Source organism: Myxocyprinus asiaticus, chromosome 16 (genome assembly GCF_019703515.2).
Source record: "Myxocyprinus asiaticus isolate MX2 ecotype Aquarium Trade chromosome 16, UBuf_Myxa_2, whole genome shotgun sequence".
In the NCBI taxonomy this organism is placed as follows: domain Eukaryota; kingdom Metazoa; phylum Chordata; class Actinopteri; order Cypriniformes; family Catostomidae; genus Myxocyprinus; species Myxocyprinus asiaticus.
Window position 1 is genome coordinate 30,971,692 of NC_059359.1, and position 19,511 is coordinate 30,991,202.

The window sequence follows — 19,511 nt, forward strand, 5'->3', positions numbered from 1 at the left end:
ACCTTCTCACTCCATAGTGTTTGATTGTCAGTGCCCTCAGCAAATAGGAAATCCTGGAGCAGTCTGAGGAGGCAGAGCAAAGAAGGCACATGCAGCAGGGACACACCCTGAGAGTCCCTCAAATCTGACAGAGACGACTCCAGCATCATCTCCAACAAACTATAACACACACAGAACACGTGATGCAACCGTAACCCCTGTACCTACTTATAATGTGTATTCACAGCCACAAAACAAAAAACTGAATTAAAACAAGCTGTGTGGTGATGCAATGCTGAAGCCACACACACACACAAAAAACAGTTCTCCACCCTGCCCTTGTCTCCTAGACAGACTGACAGACAGATAGACAGAGAGATAGACAGATAGATCTAAAGCATTAGAGCTGCAATCTGAGCTTCTGACCTGCGTTTGATGTCATCGGGTGGCCTCACCAGTTGGCAAGATGAGCCAAGCTTGGTGAGAACAGAGAAGACTTGCCCCCTTTCTCTCCATATCACATCCTCAGGGCCCTCTGTGCCACTCCACAGCACAGAGAACACGATGTTAGTCAGCAAATTACACAACTCCTCCTCTGGAGACTAACAGGAGAAATAGAGTGACAATTTGAACTTAGAACTATAAAATATAACTCATAAAACTGTAAGATTAAAAACTAGACTCGCTGCAATGATGCTAGGGTGTTCTGGGTCGTTGCTTGGTAGTTACATACTGGCCCAAGTCAAAAGAGCCCACCCTCAAGTCTCTATGATAATCTGTTCCTGAGATTTAACTATGGTTGCTAAGGTGTTCTTGGTGGTTGCTAGGATGTTCTGGGTATTTGCTAGAGTGTTGCTTACAGGCCCAAGTCAAAATAGCCCCCCTCCCTAGTTCCTATGATATTCCTATGATAAATCTGATGATTTCTTCGCCTGTTTTATTATCCGCCAGGTGCAAATCTTAAGCCCAATTGCTTAAGAAAGTAATACCACATCTCTCCTCAACAAATCGCATGATTTGAGGTGTCATTCATGTATGTAGCACAAACAGAGCTAGTTACAAAGTTTAATACTTAGGCATTTTATTTACAGTAAATAGCAATAGTGCAATAGTAATGCTGCACTAGAGATGCTTGCCTTAGCATCACCAAATGAAACCTTGTATATGGCACACAAACAACATCCTCATTCAAAAACTTCTTAATGAATTAAACCGCACACCTGGCACATTGTTAACTTTGACATATTTTTTAACCTTGCTTGTCAATTTGTTCTGGCATTATGCCCTCAGTCTGCTGTATTGTCATCTAAACATCTTGGCTCAGGCTGATGAGTATGTACCTGTGGGTTGGATGTGTTGGAGATGGTGTCTGTGGGTGGTTCAGTGCTGTAGCTTGTGTCATCCAGAACATTGGACAAGCTGGAACTCTTGCGTGGTCTCAAGCCTGGGAAGGATTTATTGTGCTCCAGAGGAGAAGGGGTCTCTGGCTGACTTCCTGCAGGAGTCTGAGGTCCTTTCTGAATGCTAATTTCCAGCTCAAAGGATGAGCTGAAGGGTGAGAGCGGCTGATACACGTTCTCCTCCTCCTCCAACAGGCGGGACGAAGGTGGAATGTCCAAAGTGTTGGACAACAAGGACGAGTGACTGCCTTGCTCTGCCGAGTCAAACGGCTTGAAGTGGAGGGAGTCATTCTTGAGCTGCCCGTTTGACGGGGGTGACTTTGAGAGGTCGGAGTAGCCCTCTGGTGCATCCTGAGCTGCGTTGTCTCCTTCCTCCTCCTCGTACTCCTCCTCGTGGCGGGCATTAAGGGAAATGAAGACATTCTGCCTGGTGTCTTCACTTGCACTGTCCTCCCGACGGAAGACGGGTCTGGACAGAATGGGATCCAGCGAGGTGGTGGGGCTGGATATGGAATTTGATTGGCTGAGAACGCGAGACTCGTACGATTCTTTGATGTAGAGTTTGGTAAGAACGTCCTGCCATCCAGGTTGACGAGCGAGCTGCTTCACATACTCTTCATTGGAGTAGATTAAATGGAAGAGCTACAGGGATGAAAAAAGGACACAGAAGTTCTGTTAATTTACAAATTTTGCTGTGAAAGAGAATGTAAATTGAAACAATGCATTCCGAAAGACCTATTCACATCAGGGGTGAAAATTCATCCAGTTTTTTTTTTTTGCAATTTAAAAAAACCCAGATTTATCATTATACAGTGTTATTAAACAGCTCTCTGGAATATTTAATTCTGATTGAAAAATCAAGCATTCGCCAGTCAAATATATTTCTATAATGACCACAAAACTGTGTAATTGACCATTACCCCAGGTAACCAATCTCCACTTTTCCATGACTTTTAAGTTTTGTTAATGTTCATTACTTTTCGAGGCCTGGAAAACTAAATTTTAAAATTGCCTGATATTTTCATGGTTTTCCAGAACTGTGAGAAGCTTGTTTCAACTCAAAGCATTATTTAGGCCATGTCCACGAAAATACGTTTTCATTTGAAAATGCATCTTTTACTCTACATTTTGGCCATCCGTCCACATTGAAACTGCATTTTTGGTAATGAAAACTGAACGTTTCAAAAATGCTCTCCCTAGTGGATGAATTTGAACACGCCATCTTCGCATTGTAGTGTGGACAGGGAAAATGGCGATATCTGAAACAATGCCGTATTTGTTGTCATGTGATGCAGTCCGATTTTGTAGTGACATTGTTGTGCCTGGTTTTCACTTTGAGAGCTTTGTGAAAGATTAATGTTACTTTGTACAGCCTTCACATTACATTCCTTCAAAGGTGATGGGAAGTTTACTCGGAACTGCTGGCAACAGACCACAAGGACAATTGCGTTTCAGAACGTACATGGAACGACAGTTTTTTGCATGCGCAGTAAGGAGATTTAAGCATTTTCATACATTTTAGTGTGGACAAGAAACTTTTGGAAAATGCTTGAAAACGGTAGTTTAGACGGTGAACGTTTCGAAAATGCCGTTTTCAAGTGTTTTTGGATTCATGTGGATGTAGCCAAATAGTCCATTTATTTATTTATTTGGCAAGTATTGTAGCTGCCTTGGGTCCTAATCCCTTAAATATATTCAATGTAATTTTATTTAAATTCCAATCCTTTTTCTTAAGCACATGCATTCCTGAAACAGGGTTTGCTTGCTTGTTACCGAAACAAAATGAATTGTGTTTTAGATGTGAACAGTTTTGGTGTGAAACTCACTGGATGATAGCTTTCAGGATTTGTTTCTCATTGTCATTTCTCTCTTAGTGTGAATTGTGAATGGAGTAAAGTGTCTTGCTCAAGTACACAAGATCATAGATCAGCCCTTGCAGGATTTGAACCCACAACCTTTAATTTACCTGGTCAGGTAAATGGTCCTTGAACTATTAGGAAGATGAGCTTACCATTAATACTTTTTTATTATTAAACAGCAGAACAAAATGCGTCTCCTTTCTCAGTGACTCACCTTACGACAGATATCTAGTCGAACACTGAGGTTGGCGCGATGGGACAGGTACACAACAGCCAACAGGTCTCTGAAATTAGGGGCAGGATCTGCACCAAACAGTCAACAAAAAAGACTGATCACCATCTGTGCACGCTAAAGCACAAGTTGAAAATCCTTGCACTCCTTTTCTACAGTTTACCTGTGGCGAGCACCTGCTCATACAGACAGCGTACGGTCGTCATGGTGATGGGGATGTCTCCAAAAGAGCAGATCAGGCCGAGATAACCAGAGTCCTTGAGTTTAATGCGCTGTTTACTGCGTTCAGGAACACGCTCACTCTTCAGGACTTTATACATGACCTGCAGCAAAGAAAGAGTTTGAGTATTTTCCCTCTGGAATTTCTAATGGGTTTTAAAGAATAGCAGTTTTCGATTTATGATTTAAATAAGGTCTATGGTTAACATCAAGCTTGACGAAAGACATGTAATTAAGCAAAGAACCATTGTAGTCCTTATATAGCAACTTGTTAGCAACAAATGTTTTTAAAGCACACTGTCACTTCAGTATTCACGGTTGAAGTATGACTTTGTAGAATATTGTAGAATAAAATGGTAAAGTCTCTTTGAGCAATGTTAACCACAGACATTGGTTATCCTCCTCACATCATTAGTTGAGTCAGAAGTTAAAATGCAGGACAGCTAAAATAAACAGAGCAATGTTTTGATAGTGTCTCAGAGCCACAGTGTTTTCAATCGTCTGCAAATCAAACTACTAATGGCTTGCTTATAGTTGACTCTGCACATTAAATTGGGATATAAATGTATTTTTACCAAAGAAAAGTACACAATTTCCCTTTAAGTTATGGTCAAGAAGATTTTAGTGGTTTTTTATTTTTTTTATTTAAGGGAAAGCTTGGAGATTTTGATGATATTAAATTTGTTCTCACCCTGAACACTCTCTCACGGGCCTCATCACCAAAATTGGGTTTGAGCAGCAGACAGTAGAGCTGCTCCACCCCTCGCTCCAAAAGAACAGTCACAGCCTGCTCACGTGGAGAAGGAGAACTCCTCAGTATAGTGTGCAACACATCCAGAACACTGATCACCTGCAGAGACAGACAGAACATTCTGTGAACAACTAGGTCCTAGTTGGGAATAGATTAAATGCTTTAAAAGTACACTTAGTACTTTTTTCCTCATATCCTTAATTGTCATTTTGAAACATATGTATAAAAATTATAACCACTCACATGAGATTAGCACTCCATTCATATCATATCATATCGCCAGTCGAATACTACTCTTAGTACTCTCTGTTATTGGACACTTTCTCTCTTGGATTAAATTAATAATTGCTGACTGTGAATTTTGAATTTCTACAAATGGCATCTGTAACTGAAAATGACTGATTCTGCAGAATGTTGCATCCAAGCCACTAGGTGTCACTATAAGTCTAAGATGACACAAAAAAAAAGTGCACCTTTAAAGACCCCATGATTTTTTTACATTTCCATTTTGTTATTTTTGTAAAATCACTGGACAAGCACTTTTTTCTTTGTATTTCAAACTGAGCCAGAAAATTGGGACGGGACATATTGAATGGCTTTAGTTACGTCACAGCGATGAACCATGATAAGCTACTTGCTATAGAGCTGTTCAGCCGTGATGTCAATTTGAAGCGAACCCAGAAGTCTAATTCACCATGGGTTCCCTCTGGATTTTCCTATGGGTTTTATAATTGGGTTTTTGAACTTATGAGTAAAATAAGGTCTGTGGTAAACATTACTTGATACTTTCATAACTCAAACGTGAATTTTGAAGCCAATAAAGTTCAATACAGTTTTAAAATGTACGTTTGCGGTATGACTGTGTGCAATTTATGTTGTAGAACAAAACATCCACGTATCGTCAAGTAATGTTTACCACAGACCTTATTTTACTCATAAGTTCAAAAACCCCATTATAAAAACCCATAGGAAAATCCAGAGGGAACCCATGGCGAATTCTCTTCCGACATTGTGGACTACAACCTGAACAGCTCTATTGCAAGTTGGAGAAAAGTAGTTTCTTAGGGGGAGGGGACAGTCTCATTCTAGTGAGCTTTTCAGTGAATAATATTTTTGATCTATTTCCAGGAAGCAAAAACACTGAAAAGTTTGAATATGTGCTAAAAGTTAATTTTGTCAACTTCTAGGAGTGCAATAGCATCTAAATGGCCTTAAAGTTAAAGGAGAAGTGTGTAATTTCTGCATCACCAAATGGAACATAAAGCTGGGATAGAAGGATAGGAAGTATTTTAACACCAAAGAATTACACACTTCAGCTTTAAGTGAGAGTGTGCTGTCAGTGACCACGTTTACATGCACATAAGAAAACGGTTTATTCCATGGTTTTTGCAGAAAGCGGCATTCTGAAACATCATGTAAACGAGAACGCCAATTTCCTTACACCGTTTCAGGGATTAAGAGAAAGTGGTTTAACACACCTAGGTTTCTCCCAGAGAAAGCTGCTTATGTGGCCATGTAAACACATACATGTAAGTGGCGTTCTTACACGTTTTTGGGGAGTGCGCATGTGCGTGGAACAGACCAAATAACAAACGTCATAGGATGGAGCCCAACAAGTCAACAAATCATTTCTGGGAAAAGTGGGAAAAGAACATAAACTAAACTATATCCATTTATAAACACCACAGTAAAATATTGACGGTCCCTCAATTTCGCGTATATGCGCTTGAACACTGACTGAGCCACATGTATACAGGGGTAAAGAGTATGGCGCTAATACAGTGCATGTAAACCGGAATGCTGCTTTCTCGCAATACACTGCTTTCTCTCAATAACCCGCTTTCTGGTGTCCATGTAAATGTACTCAGTGTGTCTGTAGGTCACCTGTTGCTCATCCTGCACTATAGCAGCGTATGCTAGTACACTGTGAAGCTCCTCAGCAGTTGGAGATTTCAGAATATCCTTCAACAGAGAGAAAAGAGAGATCTGCACCGTCCGTCTCTCATCAGACAGAAGACTGCCATCCTTCTCCGTACTGTAAACATAACAAACAACACTTACAAATATTTTTCATCCACATTACATCACATCAAATCCTAAAAGCACATTTTAAGCTCTAAACACACCTGTAGTGTGCCCGAATCGAGTCCAGTATGTACTGAACACCATATTTCTTGCGGGTCTTCAGCTTGCCTTCATTGATGATGGTGGTTAGGTACTGCACATGACCTACAAACCAACACAAATACAGACTCTGTCATATTCTCAACTCTGAAATACCAACAAATTTACAGATAACGCCAACAACATTTAACAGCCTGGGTCTGAAATATCCATTGCAAAGAGTTTGGAGGCCATTAATACTTGATTCTGATTCAAGAAAATGAAGTATGACAAATCACCACTGGAGGACAGCAAGTGCTGAATGTAAGTGCTGTTAAGAGCGTATGACAAGACTTTAAATCTGCTCCTCATCAGTTCTCTTCAACTGACAGACAGAGCACTTAAGGTTTATCACCAAACACCCTTTGTGAGCAGTTTTTCACATTTGTATATGTTCCACTGCAAAAATTGTTCTCTTAATTAGTGCTTTTGTCTTGTTTTCCAATAAAAACATTCTCAAAACAAGATAAATTAACATGAGAAGATATTCTTCTAAAAATCTTTGTTTGTGTTCTGCAGAAGAAAGAAAGTCATACATATCTAGGATGGCATGAGTGTGAGTAAATGAGAGAATTTTCATTTTTGTGTGAACTATCCCTTTAAATAAGATAAGACTTTGCTTTTAGAGAATAATGCTTTACAATTTTTTGTTACATTTATGCTTTAAACAAGAATGAATTATTATCCAATGAGGTACGAAAAATAAAAATACAGTTATTCAAGATGCATTTCCTGAAAATAAGTTTTAATATATCAAGTTTTAAGGATGTTACAAAATATTTTTACCAGAAAAACACTACTTAATACATGCATTTTTTTTTTTTTACCATTTTACTATATTTAAAATATTGTTCCTTTATCTGATTATTATTTGCATTAAATTCAAATGAGTTTAATAAATGGAGCAGTGACTATTGCTTTTTAGATGTGTTGCATTTGTTTTAGTTTTTTACCCAGACAGACAGCAAAGTGGCTGTGGCTCCAGATTCTGAAGTCAAATAGCAGGTACTGATACAGTTGTGATAACAGTGCGTTGTTGCCCTCGTTGGACACCTGCTTGAGCAGGAACTGACAGGCCATCAGCACCCTCATGTCCATCATCCTGCTGGGGACCTGGAGGACAACAGGAGCGCAAGACAAAGGTTGATCAGGAAGGGTTTGCATTCCTGTCTGAGGATTGTATTCTTTAAGTCAGGAGTAAGTAGACATGTAGCAGATTGCTTTTTCCATAGCGACTTACAGTATACTTATTTCAAGAACAATTCCCTGGGGAAAAATGAGTTTCAGTGTCTCAAAGGGACAATGTTGATGATAGCTAATGGATCAATCCTTGCAAGGGTTAAACCCACAACCTTTCGTTTATGAGCCAAGAATGCTACACTACACCATGTGTGTGTGTTTTTAAATTCTCAAACAGAGTGTGAGTAGACTCTCTTCAAAGGACTTTAAAGGACTGATGATTTGATTCATAGTTGATCTGAGGCAGAACCGATATCACTTATAATTCTGTGAACAATGCAAGCCACTGCTAAGCTTAATGACTTTACAGTGCAACAAAAAAATGTATGTATCTATTAGTCTGTCTGAGGCTCTGTGAACTTCAGCTGCTGTTTAATTACATGCTGTATCACAGATACCCCTAGATATAATTTTCACTTATTGAAAATGAAATTCTTCCTCCTAATATTACATGCCTAACAACTGATCTTTGCCAAAGCACCAATGAAGGGGTAGGCCTGATGACCTACATTTTTATTTCAGTATGAAAACTGTATATCACGATAATGTTATATACCACAATATAATTTTTGATGGAAATCAGCATAACATTATTTAAGGGGGACATGTCATGAGGAAACAAATTTTCCTTTACATATTTAAATTATTTCCTTTTTGACATACAAGAGGTCATTCTACTATAAAAACATACTGTAAATTTCACAACTCAAAACTTAATCCCCAATGAAATAAAAGCATTTATTGAAACCAAGCTGCCTCATTCTCTACTTCCGCGACTACCCTACTTCACTAGGGGGCCCATTAATTCATGACCGCCTCTACAGCGAAAAAACATATATGCCTACTTTATGTCATCGCACCCTTGGCCCCACCCACTGGAGTTCAGTTGGTACACAGAAAGAGAGAGAGCAGGACAGACAGGCCTAGTGTTGCCTTCCTGTTCCTGAACACCAAAAGGGACCCATCTGGACTATTTTTAAATATTTTTTTATATAAACATGCACTACATAGGCGTCTTTGATCGCTGTCATTTATCTCATGCTGCTTTTAAAAGACACGGTGTTAAGTTACAACTCTGAAAAGGAGACGCCAGAATGGAGCTTTACAGGCCCAGCTGCAAACATTGGAATCAGAGGCGAGTCTCTCCAGAAACAGCCAAGGAGACTTGTGCGTCCCAGGATTGCATCATGAGCATTAGAGTACGAGCAGCTCATCATCCAGCATGCAGGTCTGAAGGGCAGCTAGAGAGCTCTGGAGCAGGAGCACCGAGCAATATAGAGCAAGTCAGGCACTTTACAATCCTCTCTCTCTAACTGCTCCCTAGTGCACCGCTTTGGACTATATGTGCTTTTTGTTTTTGGCTCATATCAGCGTGGATTGCTTGTGAACAGTCATAATACATTGAAAGCTTTGCAAAGGAACTGTTATTGAAAAAGGGGGCAGTTAAAAACACTTAAATCTGATCAGAAAACTGTAAGTAAGCAATTCCATTCAAAAATATTTCAAATGTCATGACTGTTTGATAGTTTATGGTGCTGAGTGTTAGCAGCTGTGCTTGAGATGAACAGTGTAATATATTCGGATGCAATGTGTTGGATGTGTGTTATGTGTAAACCCTTCAATTTTGTTTTATAATATTGTGGACCTTGTTCATTCTCTTCCGATTGTGTTTCAAATATGGCTGAATGTGGTGAGCAGGGCAGAGCCGAGCGGAGTCTGGGTAGAGTGAGGCCGAGAAGATAATTGGCAAATGACTTCCACCTGTGCGCCACACCGGCGTCGCGTTCCAGCGAGAGGAGGCTAGAGTATTTAAGGAGAAGAGACAGTGGCAGATGGGAGAGAGATGCATGAAGTTTGTCTGCGTTCTTGTGTGTGTTTTATGATTAGACGTAGCTGGCTGAAAAGCAGTGCGTGTTTTTGTTTCTTTGTACACTGAAAAGTGTTATTAAATGTCTATGTGTTGTCAAGCCGGTCCCAGCTTCCTCCTTACCTTCTTAATTGTTACACTGTGTTTGAGGGGCTGCACGATGTAAGCCAATCATAACTGTGGGCATTTACGTTTAAGTTTTAAGAAGGTGCTTTGGCCAAAACCAAGTGTTTCAGATAGAGGGCCAAAAACAGGGTGGAAAATGATCATATATTACTAAATTTTGGTGCAAAAAAACTTTACTAACATTATCAGTGGACCTCAGGAAAGATAATAAAATGATAAAAAAGAGCATTTCATGACCCCTTTAAATAATTAAATAACCATGTAGTAAAACCCAATTTTGGATAATCCCATCAATTTAATACTTCACAAATGAAAGGTACAGCATCTAAAAATATTTGATTATTCAGAACAAATGAATAATAAGTTTGGCATCAGGGCAAAAACAGCTTCACATTATGTAACACTTGAGTTAAAAACAAACAAAAGACTCAAAACAGTAAAACTAATATTATAACATTGTTACAGCTCTAAATTTTGTTTGGATGAGACATACAAATTAATTGTAAAAAAGACAATATATGCACACCAGTGACAGGTGCATTCTGTATTAATGCGGCAAGTTGCAAAGTTGCTCGGCAAATGAAAGCAACTGAACTTCAGTATGTGTGGTGCCTACCAACACCCCTTAAATTATTTTTTTGATAGCTATGTAAATATATATAACTGGTATAGCAAAATCTCAACCAGTCGCTTGGTATACCATTATTTGCATTATTTATTAATTAAATGTTATGCTGACACAGATGCTAGAGCTATGCTATGATTTCAGTCAGCATACGCTAAATGTGAAACTCTTGATTTGAATGTGCTCACGTCAGACACTAACCTTGCTTATTCATTTTTGTAAAGATCCCCAGCACTAGATAAAACCTTAAAAGATTGCGAGATGTGAGAATGTGTGGTTGTGTGTGTATTGTACAATATCGTGGGATAGTTAGCACAAGTGTTTCCCCTAAGAGGAAGCGCCGCCTTGAAGTCACATATACCAATATGTCCTACTAGACCTCCAGACGCCCTCTCTATTGACCACTGTGTGAGTGTGTACTTGGCTACATAATTGTCCACAAATGTGAGCTATGACAAATGGACAGTCGATAAAGAAATTACTACTTCTAAAAATGGAAATAGTTTTCTTTTATGGGTAGGGTTAGGGTTTGTCAATAGTAATTATAGTTAGATTTAAATGATAACACTAGCAATCTAGAGTAAGTTCCCCTTTAGTTAGCAAAATAAACATATGTGTGTGTGTACCTTGCCGAGCATGGCTCCAATGATGGGCGGCCCATGGCACTGAAGCAGACTCTCCTGATTGGCTGGGTGATTGCGCAGCATGTTCTTAATCATCAGCAAAAACGCTGCCACACTGTTCTTCTCTAAACGCCCCTCTGACAAACACAAATGCGCACACACACACACACACACCAGAAATCAGTTTCAGTTGGGCAACACATCATAACTGCAACAGAATACAGTATTGAAAAAATCTTTAGTCAAGATAATGGAAAATACAAGAAAAGAACATACAAACACATACATACTCGACAGCAGCCTGGCAAACACATTTAATGTATACACGCAAACACAATTTCATGAATCACTACCTTAAAGCAAAATCATACAGCACAGTCAGAAAATATCAACAGTGACTCATACTGTAATTACAGAAAATGCAGGTCATCAATGTGCAAAGCAGCTCTAAAGAGCCAAGACAACATGCTGTTAATATATAATGTAGTAACACTGGGGCAGTGGAAAGCACAAAGCTGAAACTCAGTTATATAGATCTGCTGCACAGCTTTATTTAAACACTGTGTAAATACACATAGAGCTGTAGTGATACAAGATTATCCACATTTTGTTGGCATTTTTATTTATAGAAAATCAGAGACAGAGAAGGGAATGATAAGGAAAAGACGAGGAAATGTGATCCAGAAATGTGGCAAGCCAGATTCAAACGTGTGTTACCGTATGAGCACCACAGATCAATTTGATGGAGCATGTGCACTAACCGCTAGTCCACAGCTCTGACAAAGAATCATGTGTAGATGGCAACTGTTCTGCCGCAAAGGGGTTGTAAATTTTGAATGAGATTTTGATCCAGCATAGTACTGACCAGATGACTTTCCCAGTGGAAGCAGCATGCCAGCAGGGCCCCTGGAGGATGTGAGCTCTGGCCCAAGAAGATCTGATGTCTCCTGACCAACAGTTTCACCCTGCTCCAGTAAACACACCTGCTCCAGCAGAGGCAGAAGTGCCCCCATCCCACCTACTGAACTCAGCACATCCTGAATACAGGGCAAGATAATGAACATACACAGTGAGAATAACACATACTACTGTGCATTCAGTGCAACAGCACATAATTAGCAGTTACTGCTTCTACAGGGTTGGGTTCCACTTTATATTAGGTGTCTTTAACAACTATGTACTTAAGTATTTGATACAATGTACTTATTATGTACATATGTGTTGTTGCATTGTACTTACACTTAATGTACCTACATTTAATTACATCTATAGTTACACTGTTAACCTTACATCTAATTTTAAACCTAACCCTACCACAACCCTTACCCTAAACCCTTACCCTACCCATACCTCAACTTTGCAGAACAACATGTAGTTACTCAATAAGTACATTGTATTGTATGTATTTTAATGTAAGTACATAGTAGTTAATGATACCTAATATAAAGTGGGACCCAGGGTTGTCTGCGCTTAAATGGGCTGTTCTAGAGGCATATGTTGAACACACCCATTTTCCAGCACTGGTAATATTTATCAATGTTTGATGCCAGGACTAAATAAATCATCCTGCAATAATGTAGGACAGGGGTCGGGAACCTATGGCTCGTGAGCCACAAGTGGCTCTTTGTTAAAAATCAAGTGGCTCGCTGGGTGTCTCACCATTCATCAACAACACATGATTGTTTAAAATTTTCTAGAGATAATTTTCCTGCAGAAAGTGTGGGTGCAATTGCAAAGCTTGAAGTCAATGACACAGTTTTGATTTCCTTTCTCCCAATTTTGTCATACAGCCTACTCCTGGTGAACAAGGTTTGAAATTAACACCAGCCAAATGTGGATTTTTCATGCGCAGTGGTGGGTAATTTTGGTGATGTACCAGCCACTGTGAAGGGCAACCTGTAAGACTTCTCGGAGTGATATGACAAGAAATTAGACACAAAGACGCGCGCATGATGAAACATGTGTGATTATATTTTGAAGAACAGATGAAAGAAAAGCCGCCGATGCACGTCTGATTTGATATGTGTGCAATGAAAGCGCTTCTCCAAGCCTTGTTTCCCAATAACTATTGATCTGTGAAGAGCATTTTCTAAGAGCGATTTTACAAACGTTCGTTATTTTTTATGTGCGCCCAGGATATTATATAGCACCCGCCACCCTCCAAATGCAACGAGGCTCAATCCAGTTCGAAAGCTCCTCGTCTGAATGCAGGTATTTCATGCACAAGTAATTTTGCTCATCTACCAGCAACAGGCGGGTGACCTGTAAGACGTCTCGGAGTGACACGTGACAAGAAATGTTGTTAGTCACAAAGACGCGCTTGAAGAAACTATTATATTTGATAATATAAGAACAGAAAAGCCATCAGTGCTTGTGTCTGATTCGCTGTTTGTTCAGAGGTGTGCAGCACGAGCCTGTCTCATAGAACATGCGCACAGGGTTGGGGAGTAATGAAATAAATGTAACGGGAATACATATTTAAAATACAAAATATAAGTAACTGTATTCCACTACAGTTACAATTTAAATCATTGGAATTTAGAATACAGTTACATTCAAAAAGTATTGTGATTACTTTGCATTTTTTTCATTTAATATTTAGTCCTTTCAGATGGAAAACATTTATACATATAAATGATGCGATCCAAAGTGCATTTGAAAATTGCCAGCAAAGTAAATTGTCAGCTTTACGCTAAGCTAAAATGCTATTTCTAGCCATTTTACATGCACGTTACCAGGCACGATCATATTTATTTATCAAGAAAATTCACATTAGATCATAATTTCTTTTTTTCTAGTAAGACCTTTGATATAAAGGCAAAAGTCATATTCTTGATAATAAGTTTTGTATTGTTTTCCTGTAAAAATATCTACAAATCTTTAAAACAAGATCAATTTGATTTATCTTGTTTTAGAAACAACATTGCATAAGATATTTAGGTTTTTCAGAGAATGTATTTTTAACATGTGTATTTTGTCTTACTGAACTGGGAGTTTTTATAGTCAAAACAAGTGAAAACATCTACCAGTGCTGAAGAAGTAATCCAAAGTATTTAGAATACATTACTGACCTTGAATAATCTAACGGTTACAAATTACACTTTACAGCATGTATTCTGTAATCTGTAGTGGAATACATTTCAAAAGTAACCCTCCCAACCCTGCATGCGCATGTAAAGAGTTATCACTCAAATATATCACACAAAACTGTTTGCAAGAATAAGTCTATGAGAATGTTGCAAATGATCTCCAATCATCTCAGAAGGTGCTGTGAGTTTCGCTTTATTTCCATGGAGCAGTTCACTCTTACGCATTGTGAACGCAACACTGCAGGTTTAGTAATATATATATATATATATATATATATATATATATATATATACATACATATATATATATATATATATACACACACTACCGGTCAAAAGTTTTGAAACACTTACTCATTCTTTATTATAATTTTTTTTTCACATTTTAGAATAATAGTAAAGTCATCAAAACTATGGAATAACATAAATGGAACTATGGGAATTATGTTGTGACTAAACAAAATCCAAAATAAATCAAAACTGTGTTATATTTTAGCATCTTCAAAGTAGTCACCCTTTGCCTAGAATTTGCAGACATGTACTCTTGACATTTTCTCAACCAACTTCTTGAGGTATCACCCTGGGATGCTTTTTAAACAGTATTTAAGGAGTTCCCATCTATATGCTGGGCACTTATTGGTTGCTTTTCTTTATTATTTGGTCCAAGTCATCAATTTCAAAAACTTTTATTTTAATTAAATTTTAGATTTATAATGAAATAAATTATTATGGTGGCACAATTATATTTTTGTCTACAAAACTAATTTTAAACATTTACGTTTGAAAGCATACGCCTTCAGATCAAAAGATTTTTAAGATCATGGGAAACATTTCGGACAAGTGTTTCAAAACTTTTGACTGGTAGTGTGTATATATATATATATATATTAAACAAAGACAAAAGTCATTAAATCATAAAATAATACAAGACACATTGAACCTAAAATTTAGTTCTATTTTATTTTCTTTAGGCATCATTAGCTGTATTACCTAAACGCAATACAAACACATTCCATAAGAACACACATTTGGCAGCATTTGCGAACACATGGGAATTTATTAGACTTATTTATTATGATTATTATTATTATTATCTTTACATTTATAATTGTCTTTAGTTCTTCATTTGTAGGCTATAAGTAATTTTTCACCTGTTGTTGTTGACGGATACTTGCGTGATGGCAAATGGGGCCATTGGATACGGTTAATATATGGATTAGGGGTGGTTATATATAAGATTTTTTGATCAATTCGTTATTTTAATTGCTTTTTTCGTTTCGTTTAAAGGGCAATTTGAATTTAGAAATGTCTTTTAAGTTTTTCGTGTTTCAATAAATTAATTTAATTTTTAAAGCAAAATCAATAAAGAAAAAATATTCACTGACCCTCGGCAGGGGGGTTGACGATATAATCGGATTTTGTGATATTTATTAAGCCGATTATCTTAAAAAAAATTTTTTACATATCACCCAGTCCAACTTATTCATGAACAAATGTAAAATGAAGTAATTTTATGTGCTCAATTCCATATTGCAACATGTTACCTATTAACTGTTGCATATTTGTTTGTTTTTGAGTAGTCTATGGTCATAATAAAAATTTTATTTTATTGAAAACCTTTTATTGAAAATAGTAAATTATTAGTTTGTGCTATGATTCTTTCGAAAAAAATGCATCAACCAAAAATTAAAAAAAATGGCTCCTTAGTGAGAAAAAGTTCCTGAACTCTGATGTAGGATAATGATGATCAGTGAAGCATACACACCTTGACGTCCCAGTTCACCACCCTGTGACCAGTTAGCCTGCCATCATACAGATGATTAGGTGACAGATCGAAGCAGATCTGGTTGTTAAAGGCCTATGAGACAAAATAATGTGGACAATCCTTCAATTTAGGGCCTGTAGGCATTCCCTTTATAACATACTGTATTTATATTACTTTCATCAGATTGTATACATCACACACAGACAGACAGAGAGATAAATAGAGAGACAGACAGATAGACAGACAAACAGATAGATATACAGAAAGATAGATAGACAGATACATAGACAGAGAAATAGATGGACAGACAGACAGACAGACAGACAGACAGTGTTGGGGGATTTCTCCCCTGGAGTGCAGGGGAATTTCTCCTGAAGTCCACTATAATCTCTACTGTTTTGTGTGTTCAGCTCAAGGTTGTTGTGACTGCATCAGACAGCCAGCTGATCAACCTCCCATCTGTATGCAGATTCATCACCGTTGCGGATGAGGCAGATGACTGTGGTGTCGTCTGCAAACTTCAGGAGCTTGAGAGTGGAGTCTTTTGCAGTGCAGTCATTTGTGTACACGGAGAAGAGCAGTGGAGAGAGAACGCATCCATGAGGAGCACCAGTGCTAATAGTGAGGGTCCCGGATGTGAGTTTTCCCAGTCTCACTAGCTGCTGCCTATCTGTCAGAAAGCTGGTGATCCATCGACAGATTGGGGTGGGCATGGAGAGCTGGGTCAGTTGGTTGAGAGAAGATCAGGTATGATAGTATTGAAGGCTGAACTGAAGTCCACAAATAGGATCCTTGCATAAGTTCCAGGTCTGTCGAGGTGTTGCAGGATATAATGCAGTCCCATATTGACAACATCATCCACAGACCTGTTTGCTCGGTAAGTAAACTGAAGGGGGTCCAGCAGGGGTCCAGTGATGTCCTTCAGGTAGGCCAAAACCAGTCTCTCTAACAACTTCATGACCACAGACGTGAAAGTGACAGGTCTGTAATCATTAAGTCCTGTGATTTTGGGTTTTTTGGGGACCGGAATGATGGTGGAGCGTTTGAAGCAGCAGGGAACTTCACACTGCTCCAGTATTCTATTGAAGATCTGTGTGAAGATGGGGTCCAGTTGGCCAGCGCAGACTTTCAGACAGGCAGGTGAAACACCATCTGGGCCTGAAGCTTTCCTAGTCTTTTGTTTGAGAGAGACCCGGCACACTGCAGATTGAGTAGCAGGAAGGGGGAGGAGGGGGGTTCCAGGAAGTGTTGGTGTGTGTGTGAAGCGAAGATCAGAGCGGGGGAGGGGTGTGAGACTGGGCTTTTCAAACCTGCAGTAAAACACATTCAGTTCATCAGCCATTAGTTGACTTTCTACAGAGCAAGGAGGAGGTGTCTTGTACTAGGTGATGCTTTTCAGGCCTTTCCACACAGATGCAGGATTGTTGGCTGAAAACTGTTTCTTCAGCTTTTTAGAGTAGCTTTTTTAGCCACTTTGATTCCTTAGTCAGTGTGTTCCTGGCCTGGTTGTACAATATTTTATCCCCACTTCTATAAGCATCCTCTTTGGCATGATGAAGCTGTCTGAGTTTTCCAGTAAACCATGGTTTATCGTTATTGAATGATAAAAATGTCCTAGTAGGGATGCACATATCCTCACAGAAACTGATATATGATGTCACAGTATCTGTGAACTCGTCCAGGTCTGTGGCTGCAGCCTCAAAAACACTCCAATCATTTCAGTCAAAGCAGGCTTGTAGTTCCAGCTCTGCTTCATTGGTCCATCTCTTTACAGTCCTTATTACAGGCTTAGCTGATTTTAGTATCTGCTTGTATGTTGGGAGAAGATGAACCAGAGAGTGATCAGAGAGTCCTAAAGCTGCACGTGGGACAGAGCGATATGCATCCTTTTCAGTGGTGTATCAGTGATCCAGGATATTTCTGTGTTGTTTGTATTTTGGTAGTTCAAGGGTGAGGTTAGCTTTATTAAAATCTCCCAGAATAATAATAAGTGAGTCCGGGTGTTGTTGCCCCGTGTCTGTGATGTGATCAGCCAGCTGTTGCAATGCTGCATTCACGCATGCTTGTGAAGGGATATAAACACTCACCAGAATGAACAAGGAAATCTCCTGCAGCGAGTAGAAAGGCTTACAGTTGATGAAGAGCACTTATAAATTAGGACAGCACATGTTCTTCAATGCTGTTACATATGTACACCAACTTTCGTTGATGTAAAAGTATGTTCCACTGCCTCTCGTTTTCCCTGATGATTCCGCAACGCGATCCGCTCTGAACAGCTGGAAGCCTGGTTGATGAAACACGCTGTCCGGGATGATTTCATTCAGCCAGGTTTCCGTGAATCACAGAGCAGCGGAGTTAAAAAAGTCCTTATTTGTTTGAGTGAGCAGAAGCAGTTCGTTCGGTTTGTTGGCGAGGGAGCGGACATTTGCCAAATGAATACTCGCCGCGTTAACAAAGCTTCACAAGTGCACAGGCTCGCTTCCCTCACGTGCGTCTTTTTGATCGCTTGCAGAGCGCCGCTGCACCTACAACTAAGATGTATAATAAAACATCCGAATAATCAAACACCGGCAAAAAATTATCAGGTATGCTCCGCTGAACATTCAGCAGTTCATCCCTGGTGAAACTGATCAGGACAGAGTGACAAAAAACATGACAAACAAACAAAAGTAACAAAAACGCTAGAGAGCTCCACATCGAAGCAGCCATCTGTGGCGCCATCTTATCCATCAATAAAGATAGATAGATAGATAGATAGATGCAAAACAGAAGCATTTTCATAAGTGGATGTTTGAGACATTACCTGAGGGGTATAGTAAACCACTAGTTTACTGTTGACATCAGAAGGTTCTCCATCCGCTTTAAACAGAGAAACATTATTGGGACCTGCCACACAAAAGCAAAAGAGAGAGACAGAAAATTTGTATGTGTATGAATACACAGCATAGTCATACTGTAACACCATGCTTGTTTCGGTGTGGTTGGTACAGTGTATTATGCTTCATGAATGCAATAGGCATCACATTTGTACCTGAAGTAAAGAATGCTCGGGCCTGAGCAAGCTGCAGAGCTTCATGGCAGATGAATGCTGTGGCTAAAAGGCCACCAAGTGAGGAGGGCGAGCCCCATGCTGTGTCCTGTAGCCCTGCAGGGATAGTGTGGACCAAACAGTCCCGTCCCACCACTGGCCGACCACCTGTGGCTGCTGCTGCAAAGGAGGCAGGGAAGGACTGGGAGCGTGCAAGGGTGGGCGGCCCTGTATGTGCTGCAAATGCCAGCTCGGAGGGTGAGTGTGATTGGTTGGGCAGGGTAGGAGAGGTAGTCATTGTGGTAGTGGTCCGGTGACCAGCTGATCCAATGCAGCAGGATGTGAAAGGCTGAAATAGTCAAGCAGACAAATTAATCAAATCCAAAAAGAATGTAAATGAAACTACTGTAAACATACACTTAATAATCTAACCAACGTTTAAGGTCATGTAAATGCCTTAAATGGGTTTCTTTTATTGGGGAAAGCTAATAAACTGTAGATTTTTGCCTTTACTGTCCTTCTGGCAGCTTATTCTATGTGAACGTG

At 39.2% G+C, this 19,511-nt stretch overlaps 1 protein-coding gene across 2 annotated transcripts in view; it reads right to left on the reverse strand.

The window, feature by feature from the left end:
• The window catches only part of LOC127454336 (neurobeachin-like protein 2), a 108,613-nt gene that overhangs the window by 34,633 nt on the left and 54,469 nt on the right, over positions 1 to 19,511 (reverse strand). For both annotated transcript variants that reach the window (XM_051721461.1, XM_051721462.1), the window contains exons 15-28: positions 18,969 to 19,314; positions 18,741 to 18,823; positions 15,938 to 16,030; positions 11,949 to 12,120; positions 11,087 to 11,220; positions 7,557 to 7,716; positions 6,567 to 6,669; positions 6,325 to 6,475; positions 4,381 to 4,539; positions 3,634 to 3,793; positions 3,453 to 3,541; positions 1,320 to 2,021; positions 406 to 581; positions 3 to 159 (exon numbers count right to left, since the gene is read on the reverse strand). In XM_051721461.1, the coding sequence (XP_051577421.1) occupies positions 3 to 159; positions 406 to 581; positions 1,320 to 2,021; positions 3,453 to 3,541; positions 3,634 to 3,793; positions 4,381 to 4,539; positions 6,325 to 6,475; positions 6,567 to 6,669; positions 7,557 to 7,716; positions 11,087 to 11,220; positions 11,949 to 12,120; positions 15,938 to 16,030; positions 18,741 to 18,823; positions 18,969 to 19,314 (2,685 nt within the window). The remainder of the gene's footprint in view (positions 1 to 2; positions 160 to 405; positions 582 to 1,319; positions 2,022 to 3,452; positions 3,542 to 3,633; positions 3,794 to 4,380; positions 4,540 to 6,324; positions 6,476 to 6,566; positions 6,670 to 7,556; positions 7,717 to 11,086; positions 11,221 to 11,948; positions 12,121 to 15,937; positions 16,031 to 18,740; positions 18,824 to 18,968; positions 19,315 to 19,511) is intronic.